Source organism: Pristiophorus japonicus, chromosome 7 (assembly GCF_044704955.1).
Source record: "Pristiophorus japonicus isolate sPriJap1 chromosome 7, sPriJap1.hap1, whole genome shotgun sequence".
NCBI classification, from domain to species: domain Eukaryota; kingdom Metazoa; phylum Chordata; class Chondrichthyes; family Pristiophoridae; genus Pristiophorus; species Pristiophorus japonicus.
In genome coordinates, this window is record NC_091983.1 from 100,596,597 (window position 1) to 100,617,700 (window position 21,104).

General features: G+C 42.4%; 1 protein-coding gene across 4 annotated transcripts in view; it reads left to right on the plus strand.

The window, feature by feature from the left end:
• Window positions 1–21,104, plus strand: part of LOC139267214 (proto-oncogene tyrosine-protein kinase LCK-like) — a 178,444-nt gene that overhangs the window by 97,573 nt on the left and 59,767 nt on the right. For all 4 annotated transcript variants that reach the window (XM_070885179.1, XM_070885182.1, XM_070885180.1 and 1 more), the window contains exons 6-8: window positions 8,947–9,050; window positions 9,919–10,068; window positions 10,157–10,309. In XM_070885179.1, coding sequence (XP_070741280.1) covers window positions 8,947–9,050; window positions 9,919–10,068; window positions 10,157–10,309 — 407 coding nt within the window. The remainder of the gene's footprint in view (window positions 1–8,946; window positions 9,051–9,918; window positions 10,069–10,156; window positions 10,310–21,104) is intronic.

Here is a 21,104-nt window from a genome sequence, read left to right on the forward strand (position 1 = left end):
AGTTAAGAATTCGGCGCAGGTTAGTACATTTAAAGCACCAAGACTTACAAAGCACTAAACAAAGCACAAAAAATAATAAGCAATCAATCAATAACAAATAAAAAATAGAAGTCCTACCTTTATGCCAGAATCAAGTATTTTTTTTAAAGTCCCCCCCCCAACACTCTTTCTCCCCCCCCCCCCCCAAAACACTTTCTCCCCCCCTTCCCCAAAACTCTCTTCCTCCCCCCGCCTCCCAATCAAAACTCTCGAGCACAACCATCAATAAATAAAAAATAAAACTGAAGCCCTACCTTGCCCCAGGAAGTCAGCGGTCCGGCCGGCCGGTGCGGGTGGCCACTCGGCCGGGGATAGGGTGCGGCGGAGATTGGGACGTCCCTTCGGCTGGGGATAGGGGCTGTGAGCATCTGGTCCTGCTCACAGCCCGCAGGACACGCTGGGAGGGCAGGAGCATGCGCGCAGACTTCACTGCGCATGCGCGCAGCTGCCGGCAGTGCTTTCTGCGCTGGCCTGTTGCTCCGCCTCCCACTTCACAAGCTACGCCACGCTGGGACACCGGAGAGTCGGCAGGATGGGGCCCCTTTTTTTCGGCGCCGTTTCCAGCGCGCAGAGTCGGCGCATTTAAGGTAAGTGCGCTGAAAAAAGAGGTTGGGGAAAATTGGGCCCTTAGAATGCATGAATTGTGAGAAAGTTTAGATCTAAATGCACTCAATGTGTTGTTTTTAACCTTGAGATCAAGCTGTTTGTGACCTCTGTGAAGACTGCAAAGTGCTGTGGGCTTTTGCATTGGGGGCTTAATACAAAACAAATTCTTCACTTACTCTCAATCCTCTAACACTAACATTAGAGCGCTGATCTAATCTGTGCTCTCAGCAGAGAGCTTTGCCCACCTTTAGCTCTCATTGGGAAGTTGTGGGAGTGCTCCTCATATGGGATGACAATCTGTGGGGAACACATATGATTTTCCAATGGTTTTCTGGCAGGAAACACGATGTCATAAAATCAGCCCCTAGACGACCATTATTACATTATACCTCTGATGTCTCTTCACAGAGCACACACGCACAGCTTCTTAAGATGGCAGGCTCTCTGTCCGGAAGCGAAGCTGCCTGTCTGTTTATTATAACTCTGCAGCTGCAGTACACAATACGTCCACATCCACAGTACGGAGCTACAAGCATTACCAGCTTACAAACATTACACTTCTCCCTCCTTAATGAAAAAGCCATCATAACAAACATCATAAATAACTTCATTTTTATACATATTTACAAATTTAACTTTAGCACTTGTTTTCTGTTTTGAAGAGGATACCTTCACTCTCGAACAGAACCTTCCAAACATGGTGTTGATTTCACACTCATTTGAGGCTCATCCTGAGGAACATTTTCCTCCATGGAATTTCCTTGATTTTTATTTGCACTCCTTCTAAGTTCAGGCTCTTTGTTTCCCTGACTCGAACTCAGACTTTCATCATTCTGATTCTCTCCTGGATTTGTTTCCAGTACATTGGATTTAGGATTTGCTATTGGTATATCAAAACTATCTGATGAGTTAGAAATAATTGAATCATTCCCACCTTCAACTCCTTCCATGTCTGTAGATAAAATATGATCAATATGGACAAACCTAACCTGTCCATTATCAAACATCTTTACCAAATATGTGCGAGGACCACATATCTTCACCACTCTTCCAGGTAACCACTTTAACCATTTATGGTGATGGTTCTTCACTCTCACCTTCTGGTTTAATTTCACTCTTCCCTCTTTTAATCTCCCTTTATCATGACTCTCTTTTTGTCTAATTTGTGTCTCTTCTACAGACTGTGCCAAATTTGGCTTTAACAATGAGAATCTGGTTCGTGGCTGTCGTTTTAGAAACAACTCTGCTGGCATTCTACCAGTAGTTGTATGAGGTGTATTTCGATATGTAATCAAAAAATTAGTCAATTTGTGATCCAATGACAACTATCATTTTCTTGGATTTGGATCTAACTTTTGTTTTATGAGGCATGTTTAACAATTTTTACAGTGCGCTCTGCTGCACCATTCAAAGCAGGGTGGTATGGTGGAACCTTGGTGTGTTTCACACCATTTTTGCTCGTAAATTGTGCAAATTCTTCTGAACGAAATTGTGGTCCATTATCCGAAACAATTTCTTCAGGGAGGCCAAATGCAGAAAATAATTTTCGTAAAATGTCCAATGTTTTACTTGTTGTTATTTTCCACATTGGAAACACCTCAACCCACTTTGAATGGCTATCAATTACAATGAACAATTGTTGTCCATTTAACTCAGCAAAATCAATATGTAGCCTTTGCCACACTCTGGGAGGCCATTTCCATGGCTGTAATGGTACTGGTGGTGGTTGCTTGCTTACTGATTGACATGTCGTACACTGACTCACAATGTACTCTATATCTTTATTAAGACTTGGCCACCATAAATAACTGCGTGCAAAACTCTTGGTCAAGCACATTCCCAGGTGCTTGTCATGGAAGTCTCCTAATAATTTGGACCTGAATTTCTTTGGTTTAACCACTCTTGCACCCCACATGATACAATCTTTATCAACTGATAATTCATTCCTACGAATGAAGAATGGATGTGTATCTTTGTCCGTTACCTGGTTTGGCCATCCAGTTGCAATATACTCATACACCTTTGACATCACTGGGTCACGTTTGGTTGCTCTACCAATCTCCCCAGCTGTGACTGGCAGTTCATCAATGTATGAAAAATAAAACACTTCTTCCCTATCGGGTGTACCCTGTGATGGGGAAGGCAATCTAGACATTGCATCAGCATTACTGTGATCAGCTGATCGTCTGTATTTAATATCATATGTATATGCTGACAAAATCAAAGCCCATCTCTGCATTCGGGCTGCAGCTAATGTTGGAATTGGGGACTTTGGATTGAGGATTGCTGTTAGGGGCTTATGGTCCGTAATGATGGTAAACTTACGATCATACAAGTATTTGTGAAACTTCTTGACCCCAAAAATTAATGCCAAAGCTTCCCTTTCAATTTGCGCATAATTTTTCTCACTGGCACTGAGAGTGCGTGAAGCAAAAGCAATTGGTCTCTCTTCCCCACTACTTGATACATGAGCAATTACTGCCCCAACTCCATATGGAGAGGCATCACATGCTAGCTTAATCTCCTTAGATATGTCATAGTGAACTAACATGGTGCTCTCTACCAATTTGCTTTTAAACTCCTTGAATGCTGTATCGCATTCTTTTGACCACTTCCACTGGACCTGTTTTTTCAAAAGTTCATTCAGTGGATGTAATACTGCAGCCAAATTTGGTAGGAACTTCCCATAATAGTTCAAAAGACCCAAGAATGAACAAAGTTCAGTGACATTCCTGGGAGTGGGTGCATTTCTAATTGCATCCAATTTTTCCTTGGTCGGATTTAAACCATCTTTGTCTACTCTGTACCCTAAGTGCTCCACTGAGTTTTTAAATAAGTCACACTTACGAGCAGACACTCGTACTCTGTGCTTCTCTAGCCGTTTGAGGACTTCATTCAAAATGTTATTATGAATTTGCCTATTTGGTGCTGAAATTAGTATGTCATCCAAATAACATACTACCCCTTCAATACCTTGCAAAATCTGGTTCATCATCCCTTGGAATATGGCAGGTGCGGAAGACACTCCAAACGGTAGCCTATTAAATTGATATAGGCCTAGATGAGTGTTTATAGTCAAACATGACTTGGACTCCTCATCAAGCTGTAAGTAGGCATTCAGAAGATCCAGTTTTGAGAAGATCTGGCCACCTGTCAGTGTTGTGAACAAATCTTCTATATTTGGCAATGTATTGGGGACATTACACTCTAGAACCTGATTTACGGTTACCTTATAATCACCACACAATCTTACTTTACCATCAGACTTAGGTACAACAACAATGGGTGTAGTCCAATTACATCGATCTACCTTACAAATAATGTTCTCAGTCTCTAGTCTTTTGAGTTCTTGCTCAACTTTCTCTTTGAATGCATATGGTACGGAACGTGGCTTGTAGTAAACCGATCTAGCGTCCTTCTGTACCCTGACACTCACCTTGAAGCCTTGGATCAGACTGCCCATTTCGCAGAACACCTTCGGAAATTGCTTGATAACCTCATCCGTTGATGAAAATCTCGCTTCCACCGAGAAAATCTTACTCCAATCCAGCTTCAGTGAGCTCAACCAATTTCTTCCTAGTAAAGCAGTCTTGTCTCCTTTCACTATTATTAGAGGCAAGTTCTGAAATTGATCTTTATGTATCACCGGGTGATATGGCCTACTACAGGAATTTTCTCTCCCGAGTAGCCTCGCAGCTCTATCTTGGATTTCTCCAGTTCGAAATCACGCAATTTGTCGTGGTACAGTGACTCCAGTATTACACTCATGCAGGCACCCGTGTCAATTTCCATTGGTATCATGAATCCCGCAACATCTATGTGGATTTTGATGCTTTCCGAATCGCTGTTCATTAACCTTGTGCTCCTGATGACGTATAACTCTAACATCTCCTCTTCCTGCTGTTGTTCTTCCAAGCCATGCAGTCTCTTTGGATTACTACTCATAGCTTTGAACGCTGGACTCATAGCTTTAAAAGCTGGTTTACCCTTCAGTCGCAAGATGCCCAGTCTTTCTGCAGAAGAAACACTCTGCCTTCACATATGGACAACTTTGAGCAATGTGTTGTCCCAGGCACCTATAGCATGACTTCAACGCTCTGTTAGAATTTCTAGTTTCTGAGACTTTCGGCCATGGCTGTCTTTTACTTTGAACCTGCAGGTGATTTACCTCATTTGACTGATGACCGTAATCATTATTTAATTATCGGGAATGTTGTTCGGCCATGCTCATCGACCTCGCTGTCTGACAAGCAATCTCAAAAGTCAAGTCATCCGTCGTCAATAACTTCCTTCTGATCGCATCATTTTTCACCCCACAAACAAAACAATCCTGTAACGCTCGGTTTTGAAAGTTTCCAAAATTACAGTGCATCGATAGTTTTTTTAATGCTATGATATAATCATTGATACATTCATCAATCCTTTGATGCCGAATACCGAAACGATAGCTTTCAGCAATTTCTAACGGTTTGGGGTTATAGTGCTGCTCCAGCTTCGTTAAAATCTCTTTAAGCATTGTGTCCTTTGGCTCGTCAGACACAAGCAAATTTACAAGGGTTTCGTATAATGCCGCTGTTAAGAAGATCGCTTTCTTCCGTTCCAATACAGCCTGGTTTTGGACTGCATTGTCTGGAACTTCGATTATGTTATTTGCAGTGAAATACATTTCTAGCCGATCCACATATGCTTTAAAACGTTCCTGATCGTGTCTATGTTCACCCAAATATCCAATTACACCTGCCATGTTTAAACTCTAGCTGTTCTCACCGTGTGCTGTAGTTTACCTCGGATTTTGTAGCTTTTTTTTCAAAGACAGAAACTTCCAAAGTATTCTGTCGGCTGGCTGAATCCTTCACCAACAAAAATTAAACTTTAAACGTCCGAAAAATCTCCATCCTCAGTCGCCAACTGTGATATCTTCACAGAACACACACACACAGCTTCTTAAGATGGCAGGCTCTCTGTCCGGAAGCTACCGAGCTGCCTGTCTGTTTATTACAACTTCATCCACAGTATGGAGCTACAAGCATTACCAGCTTACAAACATTACATTTCTCAGGTATTTTTCATCAATTTATGGGCAATCTAACAAGAGTAGAAGTTAACAAAAATAAAATTAGAAAATACTGGGAACACACAGCAGGTCCATCGGCATCTGAAATGAGAAATGATAAGTTAATGCTTTGGTCAGATATTCTTAATCGGAACCATAGTTGTGGCTGAACTTTATATGCATGTACACACATTTGACCATATACAAGTTTGTAATGATTACCCGACTATCTTTCATGCTATGTGTGATACCCAGAGAGTGGTTAGAATGTGGATCTCGCTCCCAGGAGGAGTAGCTGAGACGAGTAACATAGATGCATTTAAGGGGAAGCTAGATAAGCACATGAGGGAGAAATCAATCGAAGGCTATGTTGATGAGTTAGATGAAGAGGGCTGGGAGAAGGCTCGTGTGGAGCATAAATACCGGTATGGGCCTGTTGGGCCAAATGGCCTGTTTCTGTGCTGCAAATACTTTGTAACTTTGTAATCAAGTAAGTGAGCAATTTCTTTAAATGGTGGAACATGTTTGGTTCATATATTGCAAAGCCTGGCATCATCTGAATAACATAAGGAATTGCTAAGCATAGAGGTCTTGGAGTCTGATTAGAAATGTTATTAAATCTCTGTATTAAATACAGTGTACAACATTTGCAAATTGTGACCCATTGTATCTTTGTCTCTAAGATTGAGACCATCCGTTCAGCCGCCTCGGCTTCTTCCCTTCCTTTCCCTAGCCCACCGGGCCAAATTTCCTCTAAGGATCCCCCCTGCCCTAGCCCTGACCTCACATCTTTCTCCAGTTTCTCTCCAAATTCCCTTCATGACCTTTCTGAGCTCATGCTGTCCATGAGACCCACTTTGTGCTCCTTTGAACCTATTCCCACCAAATTGCTGACAACCAACTTCCTTTTCTGGCTCCCATGTTAGCTGACATTGTTAACGGTTCTCTCTCCTCAGGTACTGTCCCCCCCTCCTTCAAATCTGCCGTCATCACACCTCTCCTCAAAAAACAACTCTCGACCCCTCCGTCCTTGCAGACTACCGTCCCACCTCCAACCTCCCTTTCCTCGCCAAAGTCCTTGAATGTGTTGTCGTGCCCATCTTTCCTGCATTTCCATGTTTGAATCCCTCCAATCTGGTTTCCGTGCCTGCCATGTCAGCTAACATGGGAGCCAGAAAAGGAAGTACCGAAACGGCTCTCATCAAAGTCACAAATGACATCCTTTGTGACTGATAAAGGCAAACTATCCCTCTTTGTCTTTCTTGACTTGTCTGCAGTCTTTGACACGGTTGATCACTCTAACCTTCTCCAACACCTCTCCACCGTCGTCCAGCTGGGTGGGACTGCACTCGCCTGGTTCCATTCTTATCTATCTAATCGTAACCAGTGAGTCACCTGCAACCGCTTCTCTTCCTGCCCCCGGATCGTTACCTCTGGTGTCCCCCAAGGATTTATCCTTGGCCCCCTCCTATTTTTCATATACATGTTGCCCCTTGGCGACATCATCCGAAAACACAACGTCAGTTTCCATATATACGCTGATGCCACCCAGTTCTAACTCACCACCATGTCTCTCAACACTTCCACAGTCTCTAAATTGTCAGACTGCTTGTCCGACATCCAGTTCTGGATGAGCAGAAATTTTCTCCATTTGAATATTGGAAAGACTGAAGCCATTGTTTTTTGTCCCCGCCACAAATTCTGCTCCCTAGCCACTGACTCCCCAACTTCTATCTGAGGCTGAACCAGACGGTTTGCAACCTTCGCCTCATACTTGACCCTGAAATAAGCTTTCAACCACATATCCGCAGCATAACTAAGACCGCCTATTTCCCCGTCTGTAACAGCGCCTATCTCTGCCTTTGCCTCAGCTCATCTGCTGCTGAAATTCTCATACCAATGCACTCCTGGCTGGCCTCCCACATTCTATCTTATGTAAACTAGAGGTGATCCAAAACTTGGCTGTTCGTGTGCTAACTCGCACCAACTCCCGCTCACCCATCACCCCTGTGCTCGCTGACCTATATTGGCTCCCGGTTAAGCAACGTCTCGATTTCAAAATTCTCATCCTTATTTTCAAATCCCTCCATGGCCTCACCCCTCCTAATCTCTGTAATCTCCTCCAGCCCCACAATCCCCCCAAGATGTCTGCACTCCTCAAATTCTGCCCTCTTCAGCATCCCCGATTATAATCGCTCAACCATTGGTGGCCGTACCTTCTGTTGCCTCGGCCCTAAGCTCTGGAATTCCCTGTCTTCACCTGTCTACCTTTCTTTCCTCCTTCAAGACGCTCCTTAAAACCTATCTCTTTGATCAAGCTTTTGGTCACCTGCCCTAATTTCTCCTTATGTTGCTCGGTATAAAGTTTTTTGCCTCATAATACTCCTGTGAAGCGCCTTGGGATGTTCCACTACATTAAAGGCGCTATATAAATACAAGTTGTTGTTTTATAAACCAAATCTAAATACGATTGGGAATTGTAGGAATGATTCAGGCACTTAAATGGGTCTTCATTAAAACAGCGAATTGAGGAATGTCATATTGACATGCTAAGTTTGCGTTAGCGTTTTAGTCATCTCAAGGCTAAAGTGCAATCACTTTCATTGTTGGCCTTGCATATTTATTAATTACTGATCTGTAGCCTAATTACTGGACACCTTGTTCAATTGTACACAATAATTTTTGTTCAAAAGGAAAATACTCTTTTTAAATCATGCTAGTAGCAATCCCATCAGAAAGTTTTGTTCAATATTGCTATATAAAATATAATATTTTGAATAAATTATATGACTTGGAAAAGAACACCAGACTGGCTTTCACTGGGCAGTTACAATAGACCCTAACGCCTAAGCTGATAGACTTTAATTTATAAAGTCTCTAATCATGTTTCTCAGAAACATCCAAAAGTATCTAAATTAATTTTGAACTGCTGTCATTATTATGGAGGAAATGTGGCAGCCATTTTGTGCATGGCCAGAATGTTGGCTTCGATATCATAAAACTGTTGAAAAGCATACTCTTCTAAAATAGTGGTACAGGATCTTTAATGTCCATCTAAGCAGGCAGTCAGGGTCTTCATTAATCTGCTACCCAAATGGTGACACTTCTAACCGTGAAGCATTACCTCAGTGCTGTACTGGAGTGTCAGCCTAGATTATGTGCATACATCCTGGAGTGGGGCCTCATGAACCCATCATTTTGAGCCAAGCTAAACATGCATTAATGGTCTCCTGTTTACTAATTTTCAGATGGTTCTTCAGAGAAAAAAGCCGCAAAGATGCTGAGAGGCACCTGTTAGCAGCAGGCAATAAGTCAGGAACGTTTCTAATCCGAGAGAGTGAAACTAACAAAGGTTGGTAATTTATGAAAATGCTTTATACAGATTAGCACGTGAAACTTTAACGCGAGATTTACTTTGTGCCAGATCAACAATGAGTCACAATAGAAAACTATGTCCTAGGATATAACTACAAATATAATTCATACATTTATTGTAAGCCAGTAGACTTAAGCTGTAATAGAAACAGAAAGTGCTTGAAAGAGAAAGATTGGTGAATGTTCGGGTGGGACCTTTTATTTCTCTGTTGCTCTATCTTTCTCTTTCAGTTGTTAACTAACCTCATGTATATTTCCAGCAATTTTACTTTTACTATTATTTAAGATTTGCAGCATGGTTTTTCATTCTATTTATAAAATTAAATTTTGTGTAATTACTAGCAAAAATCATTTTGCAAGCCTTTATGTTGGAGTAGTTTGGGATTTATTGAGATCTGATAGAAACAAATAATCAGAAAAGTAAGCTTTTGAGATAATATCCATTTAGTAAGTACTTTATTGATATTTGGATTTTAGTTTGCCTCTGCTAAACTGCAAAAATTTAAACTCCCAGCAGGCTGTTATTTTAAGCAATCAACCTTGGTTTAGTTGGTAGAACTCTTGCCTCTTGAGTCAGAAGCTTGTGGGTTTAAGTCTCACTTCAGAGACTTGAGCACATAATCCAGATGTTTGAGGGGCCTTGCTGTGTGCAAAATTGGCTGCGCATTTCCTACATTACAACAGTGATTACACTTCAAAAGTACTAAATTGAATTTAAAGCATTTTGGCATCCTAAGGACATGAAAAGTGCTATATAAATGCAAGTTCTTTCTATTTTTTCTTTTATTATTGAGTTCAACTGACTAAAAGTGACATTTAACCATCTCTTTCACTATCTTGTGTAGGTGCCTTTTCACTTTCTGTGAGGGACTGTGACTCTAAATATGGTGATATAGTGAAGCACTACAAGATTAGAACCCTTGACGGCGGTGGTTATTATATCACTCCCAGAGCCACATTCACCAATTTACAAAAACTTGTTCTGTATTATTCAAGTAAGTATATGCAGCCATTAATGCAAGAATTCTATTTTAATCATTCATGATAGTCTTAAATGACTGCTCACCTATATTATTTCTTCAGAAAATTCAGATGGTTTGTGCCAACGACTGACTAAACCATGCCCAAGGCTGGCTCCTCAGAAGCCATGGTGGCCTGATGAATGGGAAATCCCAAGAGATTCCTTGAGGATGTTAAGTAAACTGGGCGCTGGGCAGTTTGGGGAGGTTTGGCTGGGTGAGTACTGAAATCAGTAGGATTTATTGACATGCAAAATTCCAATTCCTGTTTCAGTTTCTGATGGGGAACTATGCTATTTATTTGAAGCTATATTATTTTCATGTACAATAGCTGGGAATTTCCTCAGAGCTGCTCCCACTCCACTGCTGTAACTTTGCCTGAAAAGTGAGATGATAGACATGTTGATGTAATTGCTTCCTCATGGGCACAATGCTTATTCTAGGCACAAGCAATGCCTGCATCAAGGAAACCACTGGACATATGTGGGCAGTGCAAATGCGGTGAAGACTTGGCATAAGTGTTCCGCAGGCACAAAGTAGATGGAAATTGGTCCCAATGATTCCACTTGCTGTTTACCTTGCCAATACATTCAGTAAGGAATAGTATTCATCTTGTTTATAGCTGACTCCATTCATCTGTAGAAATGTAATTAAGTTAAGACTTGTTCGGGTGGATGGTTGGGTAGAGAACAGATTCTGAGATGTTTTCCATGGAGCAGTGCATTTCTTCTGCTTGGTCATTCTCTAAGGACTAGGTTGATGTGACTGAATTCCGGTATAGTTGTAATTACAGTGGGATGTGAACTCCTTTAAAACGCATGATGCAGTTGCTCACAATGGGCCCTATTTCTGGAGCTAAGATGGAACTAAGTGTTTTATAGTACATTCACACGACAATTGTAGCATTAACATAGTGATTTTGCTGTATATCAACGCTGCAGTTACACTGTAAATGCAGCATAAATCCAGTGTTAGGGCCTGACCTTAAAGTGGGAATCTCATTCCACTTCACTTCACAAGCAGTATGGGCCTCGATTTGGAATTCACGTTTACATAGGAGTACATAGAATAGACAGCACCAAAACAGGCCATTCGGCCCAATCAGTCCACACCAGTGTTTATGCTCAACTCGAGCCTCTTCCCATCCTTCCTCATCTAAATCTATCAACATAATCCTCTATTCCCTTCTCCCTTGTATGCATATCTAGCTTCCCCTTAAATGTATCTATACTATTTGCCTCAACTACTCCCTGTGGTAGCGAGTTCCACATTCTCATCACTCTCTGGGAAAATAAGTTTCTTCTGCATTCCGTATTTGCTTTCTTGGCAACTATCTTATATTAATAGGCTCTAGTTTTGCTCTTCTCCACAAGTGGAAACACTCTCTCTGTGTCTACTCTATCAAAAACTTTCATAACTTTATTTGGTCACCCTTCAGCCTTCTCTTTAAAGAGAAGAGAGGTCAAGCCTGTGTATGCTTTCCTGATAGTTATAACCTCACAGTTCTAGTATCATCCTTGTAAATCATTTTTGCACCATTCTCAATGTCTCCAGATCCTTTTTATAATTTGGCGACCAGAGCTGTACACAATGCTCTTGGTCTAACCAAGGTTCGATACAAATTTAGCGTAGCTTCTCTATTTTTAAATTCTATCTATTCAGAAATAAACCCTAGTGCTTGGTTTACTATTGTTATGGCCTTATTAACCTGCGTCGCTACTTGTAGTGATTTGTGTATTTGTACTCCCAAATACTTTTGCTCCTCCATCCTATTTAGATTCTTATTTTCCAAGTAATATTTGACCTCCTTGTTTTTCTTACCAAAATGTAATACCTCATCTATGATTAAATTAATTTACTAATTGTATGCCCATTCTGCAAGTTTATTAATGTCTTCCTGTAATTTGTTACAGTCCTCATCACTAATTTTTATTTACGTTCATGGTCCCTTTAAATTTGCTGCACAGCTGATGGTACATGTGCAGTATCTTTTCCAGCGTTGCAGCTGCACAGAACCTTCTAATCGCTACGCACACGCGTATTTTAGTGGGACTGATGGTCCTTATCAGTATTGGGCCTGAATTCACGGTGCGTTCGATGTGCGCTCGCAACTGTAGAGGCCCCGCAAGTGCTGGTCTTTCAACGCATCCCTGGCAGAAGAACCTTCGCGGGCAGGGATTTGGGTTATTTGCCCAACTCCTGCCCAGCGAATGTCCTTCAAACTCTTACGCCTGGTTAAAAACAGGTGTATGGCCTGCTTTTACCAGCATATGAGTTTTAAAAGATAGGAAAATAAAATGTTACCAATAATTTTTATATTAAAAGCCCCGTCCATTACTTTTACCCCAATTAAAATATATTTTAAAAATTCTAAACATTCTTTTTGTCTAAAACATTTACTTAAATTCAATTTCAATTAATTTTAAATATGTGAAGTGTTTTTCTTAATTATTTAAAATGTTTATGTGTTCTTGAGGGTATCCCCATTGATAGAAATATTGATCTCTGTGCAAACAGAACTCACCATTACTGTGAATTGGGTTACGTCCTTTTCATTGGATGGACCGACCATGTGATCCCAGGCTGCACATGATGTTTGCCTAGTGGCGGCCACCAAAGTGCCTGCAGAGTGCGCAGCACCCCTCCCCTTTAATTGAAGGGGAGGGGCATTGTAGAGTGTGAAGGGGAGGGGCGTTGTAGATTGTCAGTGCTATGCGGAGAATCTGCATAGCGCTGGCCAGCTCTGCACGGTGCTGGACTCAGAGAATGCTCCTCCAAGAAAGCGGACACCAGAGACAGCGCTCCATTTCCTTTGAGGGGCGCAAGGTCCAATTCCACGGCAGGCGGAGGGACCTTCGGGCAGGGCGCAGGTTGGGTCAGCCCATGTGATTCCAGAGATGTGTACGAAACCCTTATGATCCCGGGATACGTGGGCCTCGATGCTGGCCTTTGCGTATAGCCCCAGGACCACAAGTCGGCGAACCTCCGGGACCAGCAGGTGAATTCTTGGAGAGGATGTCCCAGCCCCAGAAGGTTACCGCCCCCAATCTGGGCGAAGGGCAATTTCCAGCCCTTAGACTGTGGAATCAAAAACACAGTTTCTAAATTGGCGTACGACACCAAATTGAGGGGGGGGGGGGGGGGTGGTTAGGTGTCGTCAATGGCCCAGAAATTGCGGTCGGAGGCTTCCCGTGGGCAGATGCCTCTGACCACAAAGATTTCCACGAATGCACCTGCTGGTCCTGGAGGTTCGCTGACTTGTGGTCCTGGGGCTCTACGCAAATGGCAGCATAGAGGCCCACGTATCCCAGGATCGTATGGGTTTCGTACTCATCTCTGGGATCACATGGGCTGACCCAACCTGCGCCCAGCCAGGGAGGGACACTCCGTGAGTCCAGCACCGCACAGAGCTGGCCAGCGCTCTACAGATTCTCTGCATAGTGCTGACACTCTACACGCTCCTCCCCTTCAATTAAAGGGGAGGGAGTGCTGCGCACTCTGCAGGCACTTTGGTGGCCACCACTGGGTCACTAGGAAGGCGATCGACCTGGTCAGCAGCTCAGCACCCAAAACAGAGGGCTGGGCTGCACGATGGTGACACGGTCGGTGCAAGTGCCGCCATTGTCAGGCCGACACAAGAGAAGGCCGACAAATAAAAATGGCAGCCCAGGGCGCTAAAGGCTGCCCCTTTGAAGGGTGCCCCCATGGCAGATGTCCGCCAGCTTTGCAACCCACGAAGCTGCCGTTGACATCTGCCCACGCTAGCCTCGCGGCCCGCAGGGCAATTTCCCCCGCGGGACGCAAAGGGGTCGGCATGGGGCGGTGAGGGGTCGGCGCACACAGTCATAATGTCATCACCAACCCGGGGTGCTAATTGCAGGATGCGACACTATTGTAACAGTGCTCCCCCCCCACTTCCCCAAACCTCCGGGGCAATTTCCCCAGAGGCGCCCTCCAGCGGGCGAAAGTGCCATTGCACCCCCGGACGCACTAAAGGGGCTATAAAAAAAGGGACAATTTTGCCTCCTAAATCATTAACATAAATTGTGAACAACAGTGGTTCCAGCATTCATCCTTGTGGGACCCCAGTTCCCACCTTCTGCCACTCTGAATAGCTAGTCTTTACTCATACTCTTTGCTTTCTGTCTTACAGTCAGCTAGCTATCCATTCGGCAAGCTGTCCCCTGGTACCTTATCGAAGACCTTTTAGAAATCTAGATATATTACATCTACTGTGTTACCCTTCTCTACTCTTTCTTACTGCTTCAAAAATTCAATGAGGTTGGTCAAGCAAGACCTTCCCTTTTGAATTCCATGCTGACTATTCATTATTATAATTTTGGTTTCTAGATGCTCTTTTATTTTCTCCTTTAGTGGGGATTCCATTATTTTTCCTACCACTGATGTTAAGCTGACTGGTCTATAGTTCCCTGGACATATTCTATCTTCCTTCTTAAATATAGGTGTTATGTTAGCTATCAATCAGTCCTCTGGCACTATCCTTTTTCTAGAGAATTATTAAATATGTGTAATAGTACCTCTGCGATCTCTTCCCTAGATTCTTTTAAAATGCACAGATGCAATCCATCCAGACTAGGGGCATTATCCTCTTTGAGTTTGATTAGTTTAGTTAATATTTCTCCTCTTTATTTTAAATGCGGTTATATCATTTCTATCTCATCTTCCGATGTCATATCCACCTGATCCGACTCCCTGGTAAATACTGAAGCAAAATAATTATTTAATATATCTGCCATTTCACTGTTGCTGCCTGTGATTTTATTCTGTCCATCCCTTAGTGGCTCAATTCCCATTCCTACTTTATTTCTTTATTTATGTGCCTGTAGAATATTTTATCATTTTGTTTTATGTTCTTTGATAATTTAATTTCATAGTTCCTTTTTGCTTTCCTAACTTTTTTTGACTTCTCTTCTAATCTCTTTGTAGTCTCCTTTGTCATGCTCTCCCCTGCTGTCCTAGTGTGTGCCTCTTTCCTTACCTTACCCTCAATTTTTTCCTTATGTCTTTATTCATCCATGATATCTCATTGGTGTTTATTTTGTTCTTGTTTTTTTTAGCAGTATAGTTCCTGAACACCGTTTTAAATGTTTCCCATTGCTGTTCTGTATCATTGTTTGCCAATATTGTTGTCCATTTTATTTTCCCAAGTTCTTTTCTCAGCCCCTCAAAATCTATTACCCTGGTCTTTGTCATGCTTATGTCCTTCTCAATTATTATCTTTAAAACATATTATATTATAGTAGTTGAAATCCCCCATGCTTATTATTCGATGTTTTTTACTCATTTCCCTAATTTGTTTGCACATTTGTTCCTCCACCTCCCTCTCACTATCAGGTCATCTGTAAACTACGCCTATGAGTGTGTTTGATCCCTTTTTATCTCTTATCTCTATTCACATGGATTCTATTTTTGTCTCGCTGATAGTTACATCAATTTTTTCTACTGCGACTATGTTATCTCGAAAAAGTAGAGCTACTCCACCTCCCCTTTTTCCATCTCTATCTTGTCTAAATAAGTTACACCCTGCAATGTTTAATTCCCAGTCCTGAATTTTCTGTAGCAATGGAGAGAATTTTAACCCCACAAAATGGGTAGGTTGGGGGTGGGTGTGGTGTTAAAGGGGTAAATAACTGAATCCAGACCCCTAGCCGCCTCCAACCCAAGGAGGTGGGTGGCCCATTTAAATATTATAATGAGGCTGGCATGCCTCATGGAGATCCACCATTACAAATTTAACTCTGGCTGGTCGGGTTTCCCGAGCCTCGGGGAACTTGCAAGCTAAAGGAAGACGAGAACTATTGGATTCAGGAGGTAAGTTCCTTTGCACTTACCTGCTGAATCTAGCCTCCCTGCTGCATCCCCCGCCACGATCGGACACCCCCTGAGGCCTCTGATTTCCCCCCTCCGGCCTCCGACCTCCGACCTCCCCTCTCCATCTGGCTGGCTGAATGTGTGAAACTGAGCTTTCAAATGCTAATCAGGCCCTGCCTTTTAATTCAGCAGGGTCTGTGGGAAACCCATTCTCCCGGGTTTCCCGACCGCTTTCTAGCTCCCCAACCACTCCTGACCCACCTCCAGATGAAAATTCTGGCCGATGGCTCAGTAATCCCCACTATATCTGGTTTCTTGCAACGTATTATTGCCTCCAGTTCCCCTGTTTTATTATGGACACTGTGTGCATTGCTATACAGACAGTTTAACTTATTTTTAATAGCAGTTCCTCTCACTTTATTTTTAACCATCTTTTTATACTCCTGATATAGAACCATAGAAATTTACAGCACAGAAGGAGGCCATATGGCCCATGGTGTCTGTGCCGGCCGAAAAAGAGCCACCCAGCCCAATCCCACTTTCCAGTTCTTGGTCCGGAGCCTTGACCTTGTAGGTTACGGCTCTTCAAGTGCATATCAAGAACTTTTTTAATGCAATGAGAGTTTCTGCCTCTACCATTTAATAAATTGATAAATAATTTATGATTTAGTTTTATATGCCTTGTATGCCCACCTGTCCTCCCTCCTTTTAAAATGCAAAATGCCCAAATGTCCCCAGTCTGTCATAACTAATTCGGGCAAAAGTTATTCCTAAACACGACTTGATTCTGAAAGGGGAAGGCCAAGGCTGCGCACCATCAATATCTCTATTTATTCCTTGGCAATTTATGTCCTCCCTTACTTTAATCTGTTCCATACTCTCCTTTCCCATTTCATTTAATAATGATAATAACTTTTATTTATATAGCACCTTTAATGTAGCGCTTCGCAGCGTTACAAGACAAAACAGATAGATTTGACACCGAGCCACAAAAGAAGAAATTAGGGCAGATGACCAAAAGCTTGTTTAAAAAGGTAGGTTTTAAGGAGTCTCTTAAAGGAGGAAGGAGAGGTAGAGAGGCGGAGAGGTTTAGGGAGGGAGTTCCAGAGCTTAGGGCCCAAACAGCTGAAAGCACGGCCAGCGATGGTTGAGCAGTTATAATGAGGGATGTTCAAATTTATATTTAAGCTTGTTTCATTTCTTGTCGATCCCTCCCCCGTCTTACTAGTTTAAAGCCATTACTACCTCCGCATTTACTCTTTCTGCTAGGACACGGGTCCAATTCTGGTTCAGGTGCAGCCCGTCCCATTGGTATACCTCCTTCCTGTTCCAGTACTGGTGCCATGAAAAACCCTTCTTTCCCACACCAGCCCTTTAGCTACATTTTAATTTTCCTGATCTGCACGCTGCTCGGGCAATAATCCAGAGATTATTACCCTCAAGATCCTGCTTTTTAATTTCGCTCCAAACCCCTGATACTCCCTTAGCAGGACCTCCTCCCTGTTCCTACCTATGTCATTTGTTCTGACGTGGACCATGACAATTTCTCCCCTCCCTTTCTAAATTCCTCTCCAGCCGCCTTGGGATATCACTTACCCTGGCACCAGGTCGGCTACACACCCTTCCGTACTCTCGTTCTTGGCCGCAGATGATGCTATCTATCCCCCTAATTATAGAATACCCTTTCGCTGCAACATTTCTATTCTGCTCTTTTCCCCCCTAACACAGCCTTCTGAGCTATGGTGCCTTAGTCTGCTTTGGGGTTGTCCTCCCCGCCATCTTTCTCCTTGTCCTCACAGGTAGTGACCAGTGTCTGCCTTCTCAACCTCTCCCCGCTACCTGGCTCCCTGACAGTCACACCCTCAACCTGTTCTTTCCTCTGGGGTATGACTGTGTTCTAGATAAAACTATCCAGATATCCACCAACCCCCCTCCCGGCTTATGTGTTGAAATGTCTCTAACTCGCACTCCAGCTCAACGACTCTGAGTCAGAGTGACTTAAGGCAGACACATTTCCTGCATATTTTAGAAATAACTTTGGCTTGTTACCAGCATGGCCAGTTCCTTCCAAATGCATACACTAAAATATACAGCTTAATAAAAGAACAAGCCGAAGAGGGGGGCGTACCATAATAGTAACTTGTGTTTTCTTCTATCCTGTTTTGGCCAGAAGTAGTGTGTGATGTCCCACTCATTAGCATGTTTTGTGCAGTATTTGAAATCAAGTGGGTGGTGTGATGCTGGTTGTCACCAACTTGTAACTTCGATGTTATCAACTACATTGAACAGAAACAATCTGAAACATCATGTCAATGTACAGTTATCAAATCATAGCTTACTGTAAGAAATGTAATTTACTACATGCTGGGGGTTGATACTTAGCTATATTTTCAGCTCAAACAACATCCTTTATGAGGAGGCTGAGTGGGTTTCAAGCCTCAATTGTATCTAGTAACTTCATTTAATTTTTTTTCTAATATTCTCTGTGACTCGTGCAATGTTGTTGTTCCATCGATGTCCGTAGCCCTTCAGTAGCTTGTCTATAAGGCCATTCGTAATGCATGAGTTTGGACAGTGAATAACAGCAGCTATTCAATTGACCGAGAAATCAGTCCAGCCTTTATTGGCCATCAGTACATGTGTGCACCTTCCAATAGGGGTTCACCAGATCGAGATCAGGAGTTAGAACCGTGGCTGAATTTGAAAAATGATTTCTTCCTCCCCAGCCCTGAGGCACGAGCTTCAGATCAGCACCCTTGCTGCCACCATGCTTTTGAGAACAGTAACACTGTATGGACCAGGCATCAGTACTAGGATATTCCTGGTCTGTGAGATTTGGTATTACATCAGATGGTGGGTACATTATTCTCACATCCTCAATTCTCTTTTACTAAATCTCTGTGAGTTTTCTCCTCTCTCTGCTTCTGAGTATGTTCATTCTTTGCTGCATACAGTTCCACAAATGGCCTTTTCCCTCCAGTATCTTTCCCAAGTAGCAGTGAATTCAGTAAGTGTTTGATCACAGGAGAAAGTACAACCAAGATCCTGCTCTTATCCAGTGTTCGCACATTCACTTCCAATAGGTATTGCTGGATGGTGGTTACTGATTAGGATTGGGAACACTCCCTGATGCCAATTACAGCACCCAGGCTGAAATTAGTTAAACCAGCATCAGATTGATGCATTGTTTGTATGATGCAACTGCTTAATGTTAAACTCGCAGAGCCGTTAAATAATCTAAGTCCTTCGGATGAGATGTTACACCGAGGCCCCATCTATTTTCTCAGGTGGATGCAAAAGATCTCAGGACACTATTAGAAGAACAAGTGAGTTTTCCCTGGTGTCCTGGCCAATATTTATCCCTCAATCAACAGCAATAAAAGAGATTATCTAGTCATTGCCTCATTGTTGTTTGTGTGACCTTGCTTTGAGGTGTCCTGAAATCGTAAAAGGCGCTACATAAATGCAAGTTCTATATAAATGCAGGATAAATACTTTCCCAAAACCAACAGGCTCTGATTAAGCAAATATGACCCTAAACAGATTAACAAACAGATTACAAGTGAGATCGAGAGGAAAATTGGCCTATACAAATCCTGAAAATCCTGCAATGAAAAAGGAGAAGGGGCTCATTGGGATGAATATAGAAAATGCAGAAACACATTTAAAAGTTCAGAGGGACAAAGAGAACCCTGAAGAAAAGGCATAGCAGCTTTCAGTACCACAACAGCAAGAGGGCAGTCAGAGAAGAGTTGAACACCATAAATGTTGCAAATGGACTTGAAAATGAGGATGAGCATGAAATAGTAAATATTCTGCATAGCTACTTGCTCAATGTATTCATAAGGGAAGATATGACCAACATACCTGCTCCAAAAACAGCTGTCCCAAGTAAAATCAATGACTTCATTATAAAAGAGATAGAAGTCCTAGACAACAAAAATGGGTTACAAGTAAACAAATTCCCAGAGATAGATGATATTTATCTCAGAGTGCTAAGAAAGACCAAAGCAGAGATGTGCGAAGCATTGAAAATGATCAGGGAGTTGAAGGATAAGGAGGAGATACCAATAGCTTGGAATCAGGCTGATGTGGTCTCCATATACAGAAACAGAGACAGGAGGACTCTTGTTTTTCTTCCATTCCATGTAAAATAATTAAATTGGCTGAGGGACAGAAGGCAGAGAGTTGTGGTGAATGGTTGTTTTTCAGACTGAAGAGAGGTATACAGTGGTGTTCCCCAGGGATTGGTATCAGGACCACTGCTCCAATTGATGTATATTAATGACTTGGAATTGGTGGTACAAGGCATAATTTCAAAGGTTGCAGATGACACAAAATGTGGAAATGTAGTAAACAGGAAGAGGATAGTAACAGACATCAGAAGGACATAGACAGTCTGGTGAAATTGGCAGACATATGGCAGTTGCAAATTTACCGTAGAAATGTGAAGTGATTCATTTTGGTAGGAACTATTAAGCTAAATGGTACAATTTTAAAGGAGTCGCAGGAACAGAGAGACCAGGGGATATATGCACACAAATCTTTAAAGATGGCAGGACAAGTTGAGAAGGCTGTTTTAGAAAACAAACATACGTGATCCTTGGCTTTATAAACAGGGGCATAGAGTACAAAAGCAAGGAAGTTATGCTAAACCTTTATAAAACACTGGTTAGTCCTCAGCTGGAATATTATGTCCAATTCTGGGCAGCACACTTTGAGGGTACAGCGGAGATTTAGTAGAATGGCATCAGTTACGTGGAGGGACTAGGGAAGTTTGAGTTGTTCCCCTTAGAGCAGTGAAGGTTAAAGGGCGATTAATACAGGTATTCAAAATCATGAATGGTTTTGACAGTTAAAAAAGAGAAACTATGTCCGTTGGTAGAAAGGTTGGTAACCAGAGAACACAGATTTAAGGTAATTGACAAATGAACCAGAGGCTACTCAAGGAGATTTTTATTTTTACGTTGTCATACACTGGAATGCACTGCCTGAAAGGGTGGTGGAAGCAGATTCATTAATAACTTTCAAAAGGGAATTGGATAAATACTTGAAGGGGAAAAATGTACAAGGCTAAGGTAAAAGGGCAGGGGAGTGGGACTAATTGGATAGCTCTTTCAAAGAGCAGGCACAGGCACGATAGGCCGAATGGCCTCCGTCTGTGCTGTATAATTCTATGA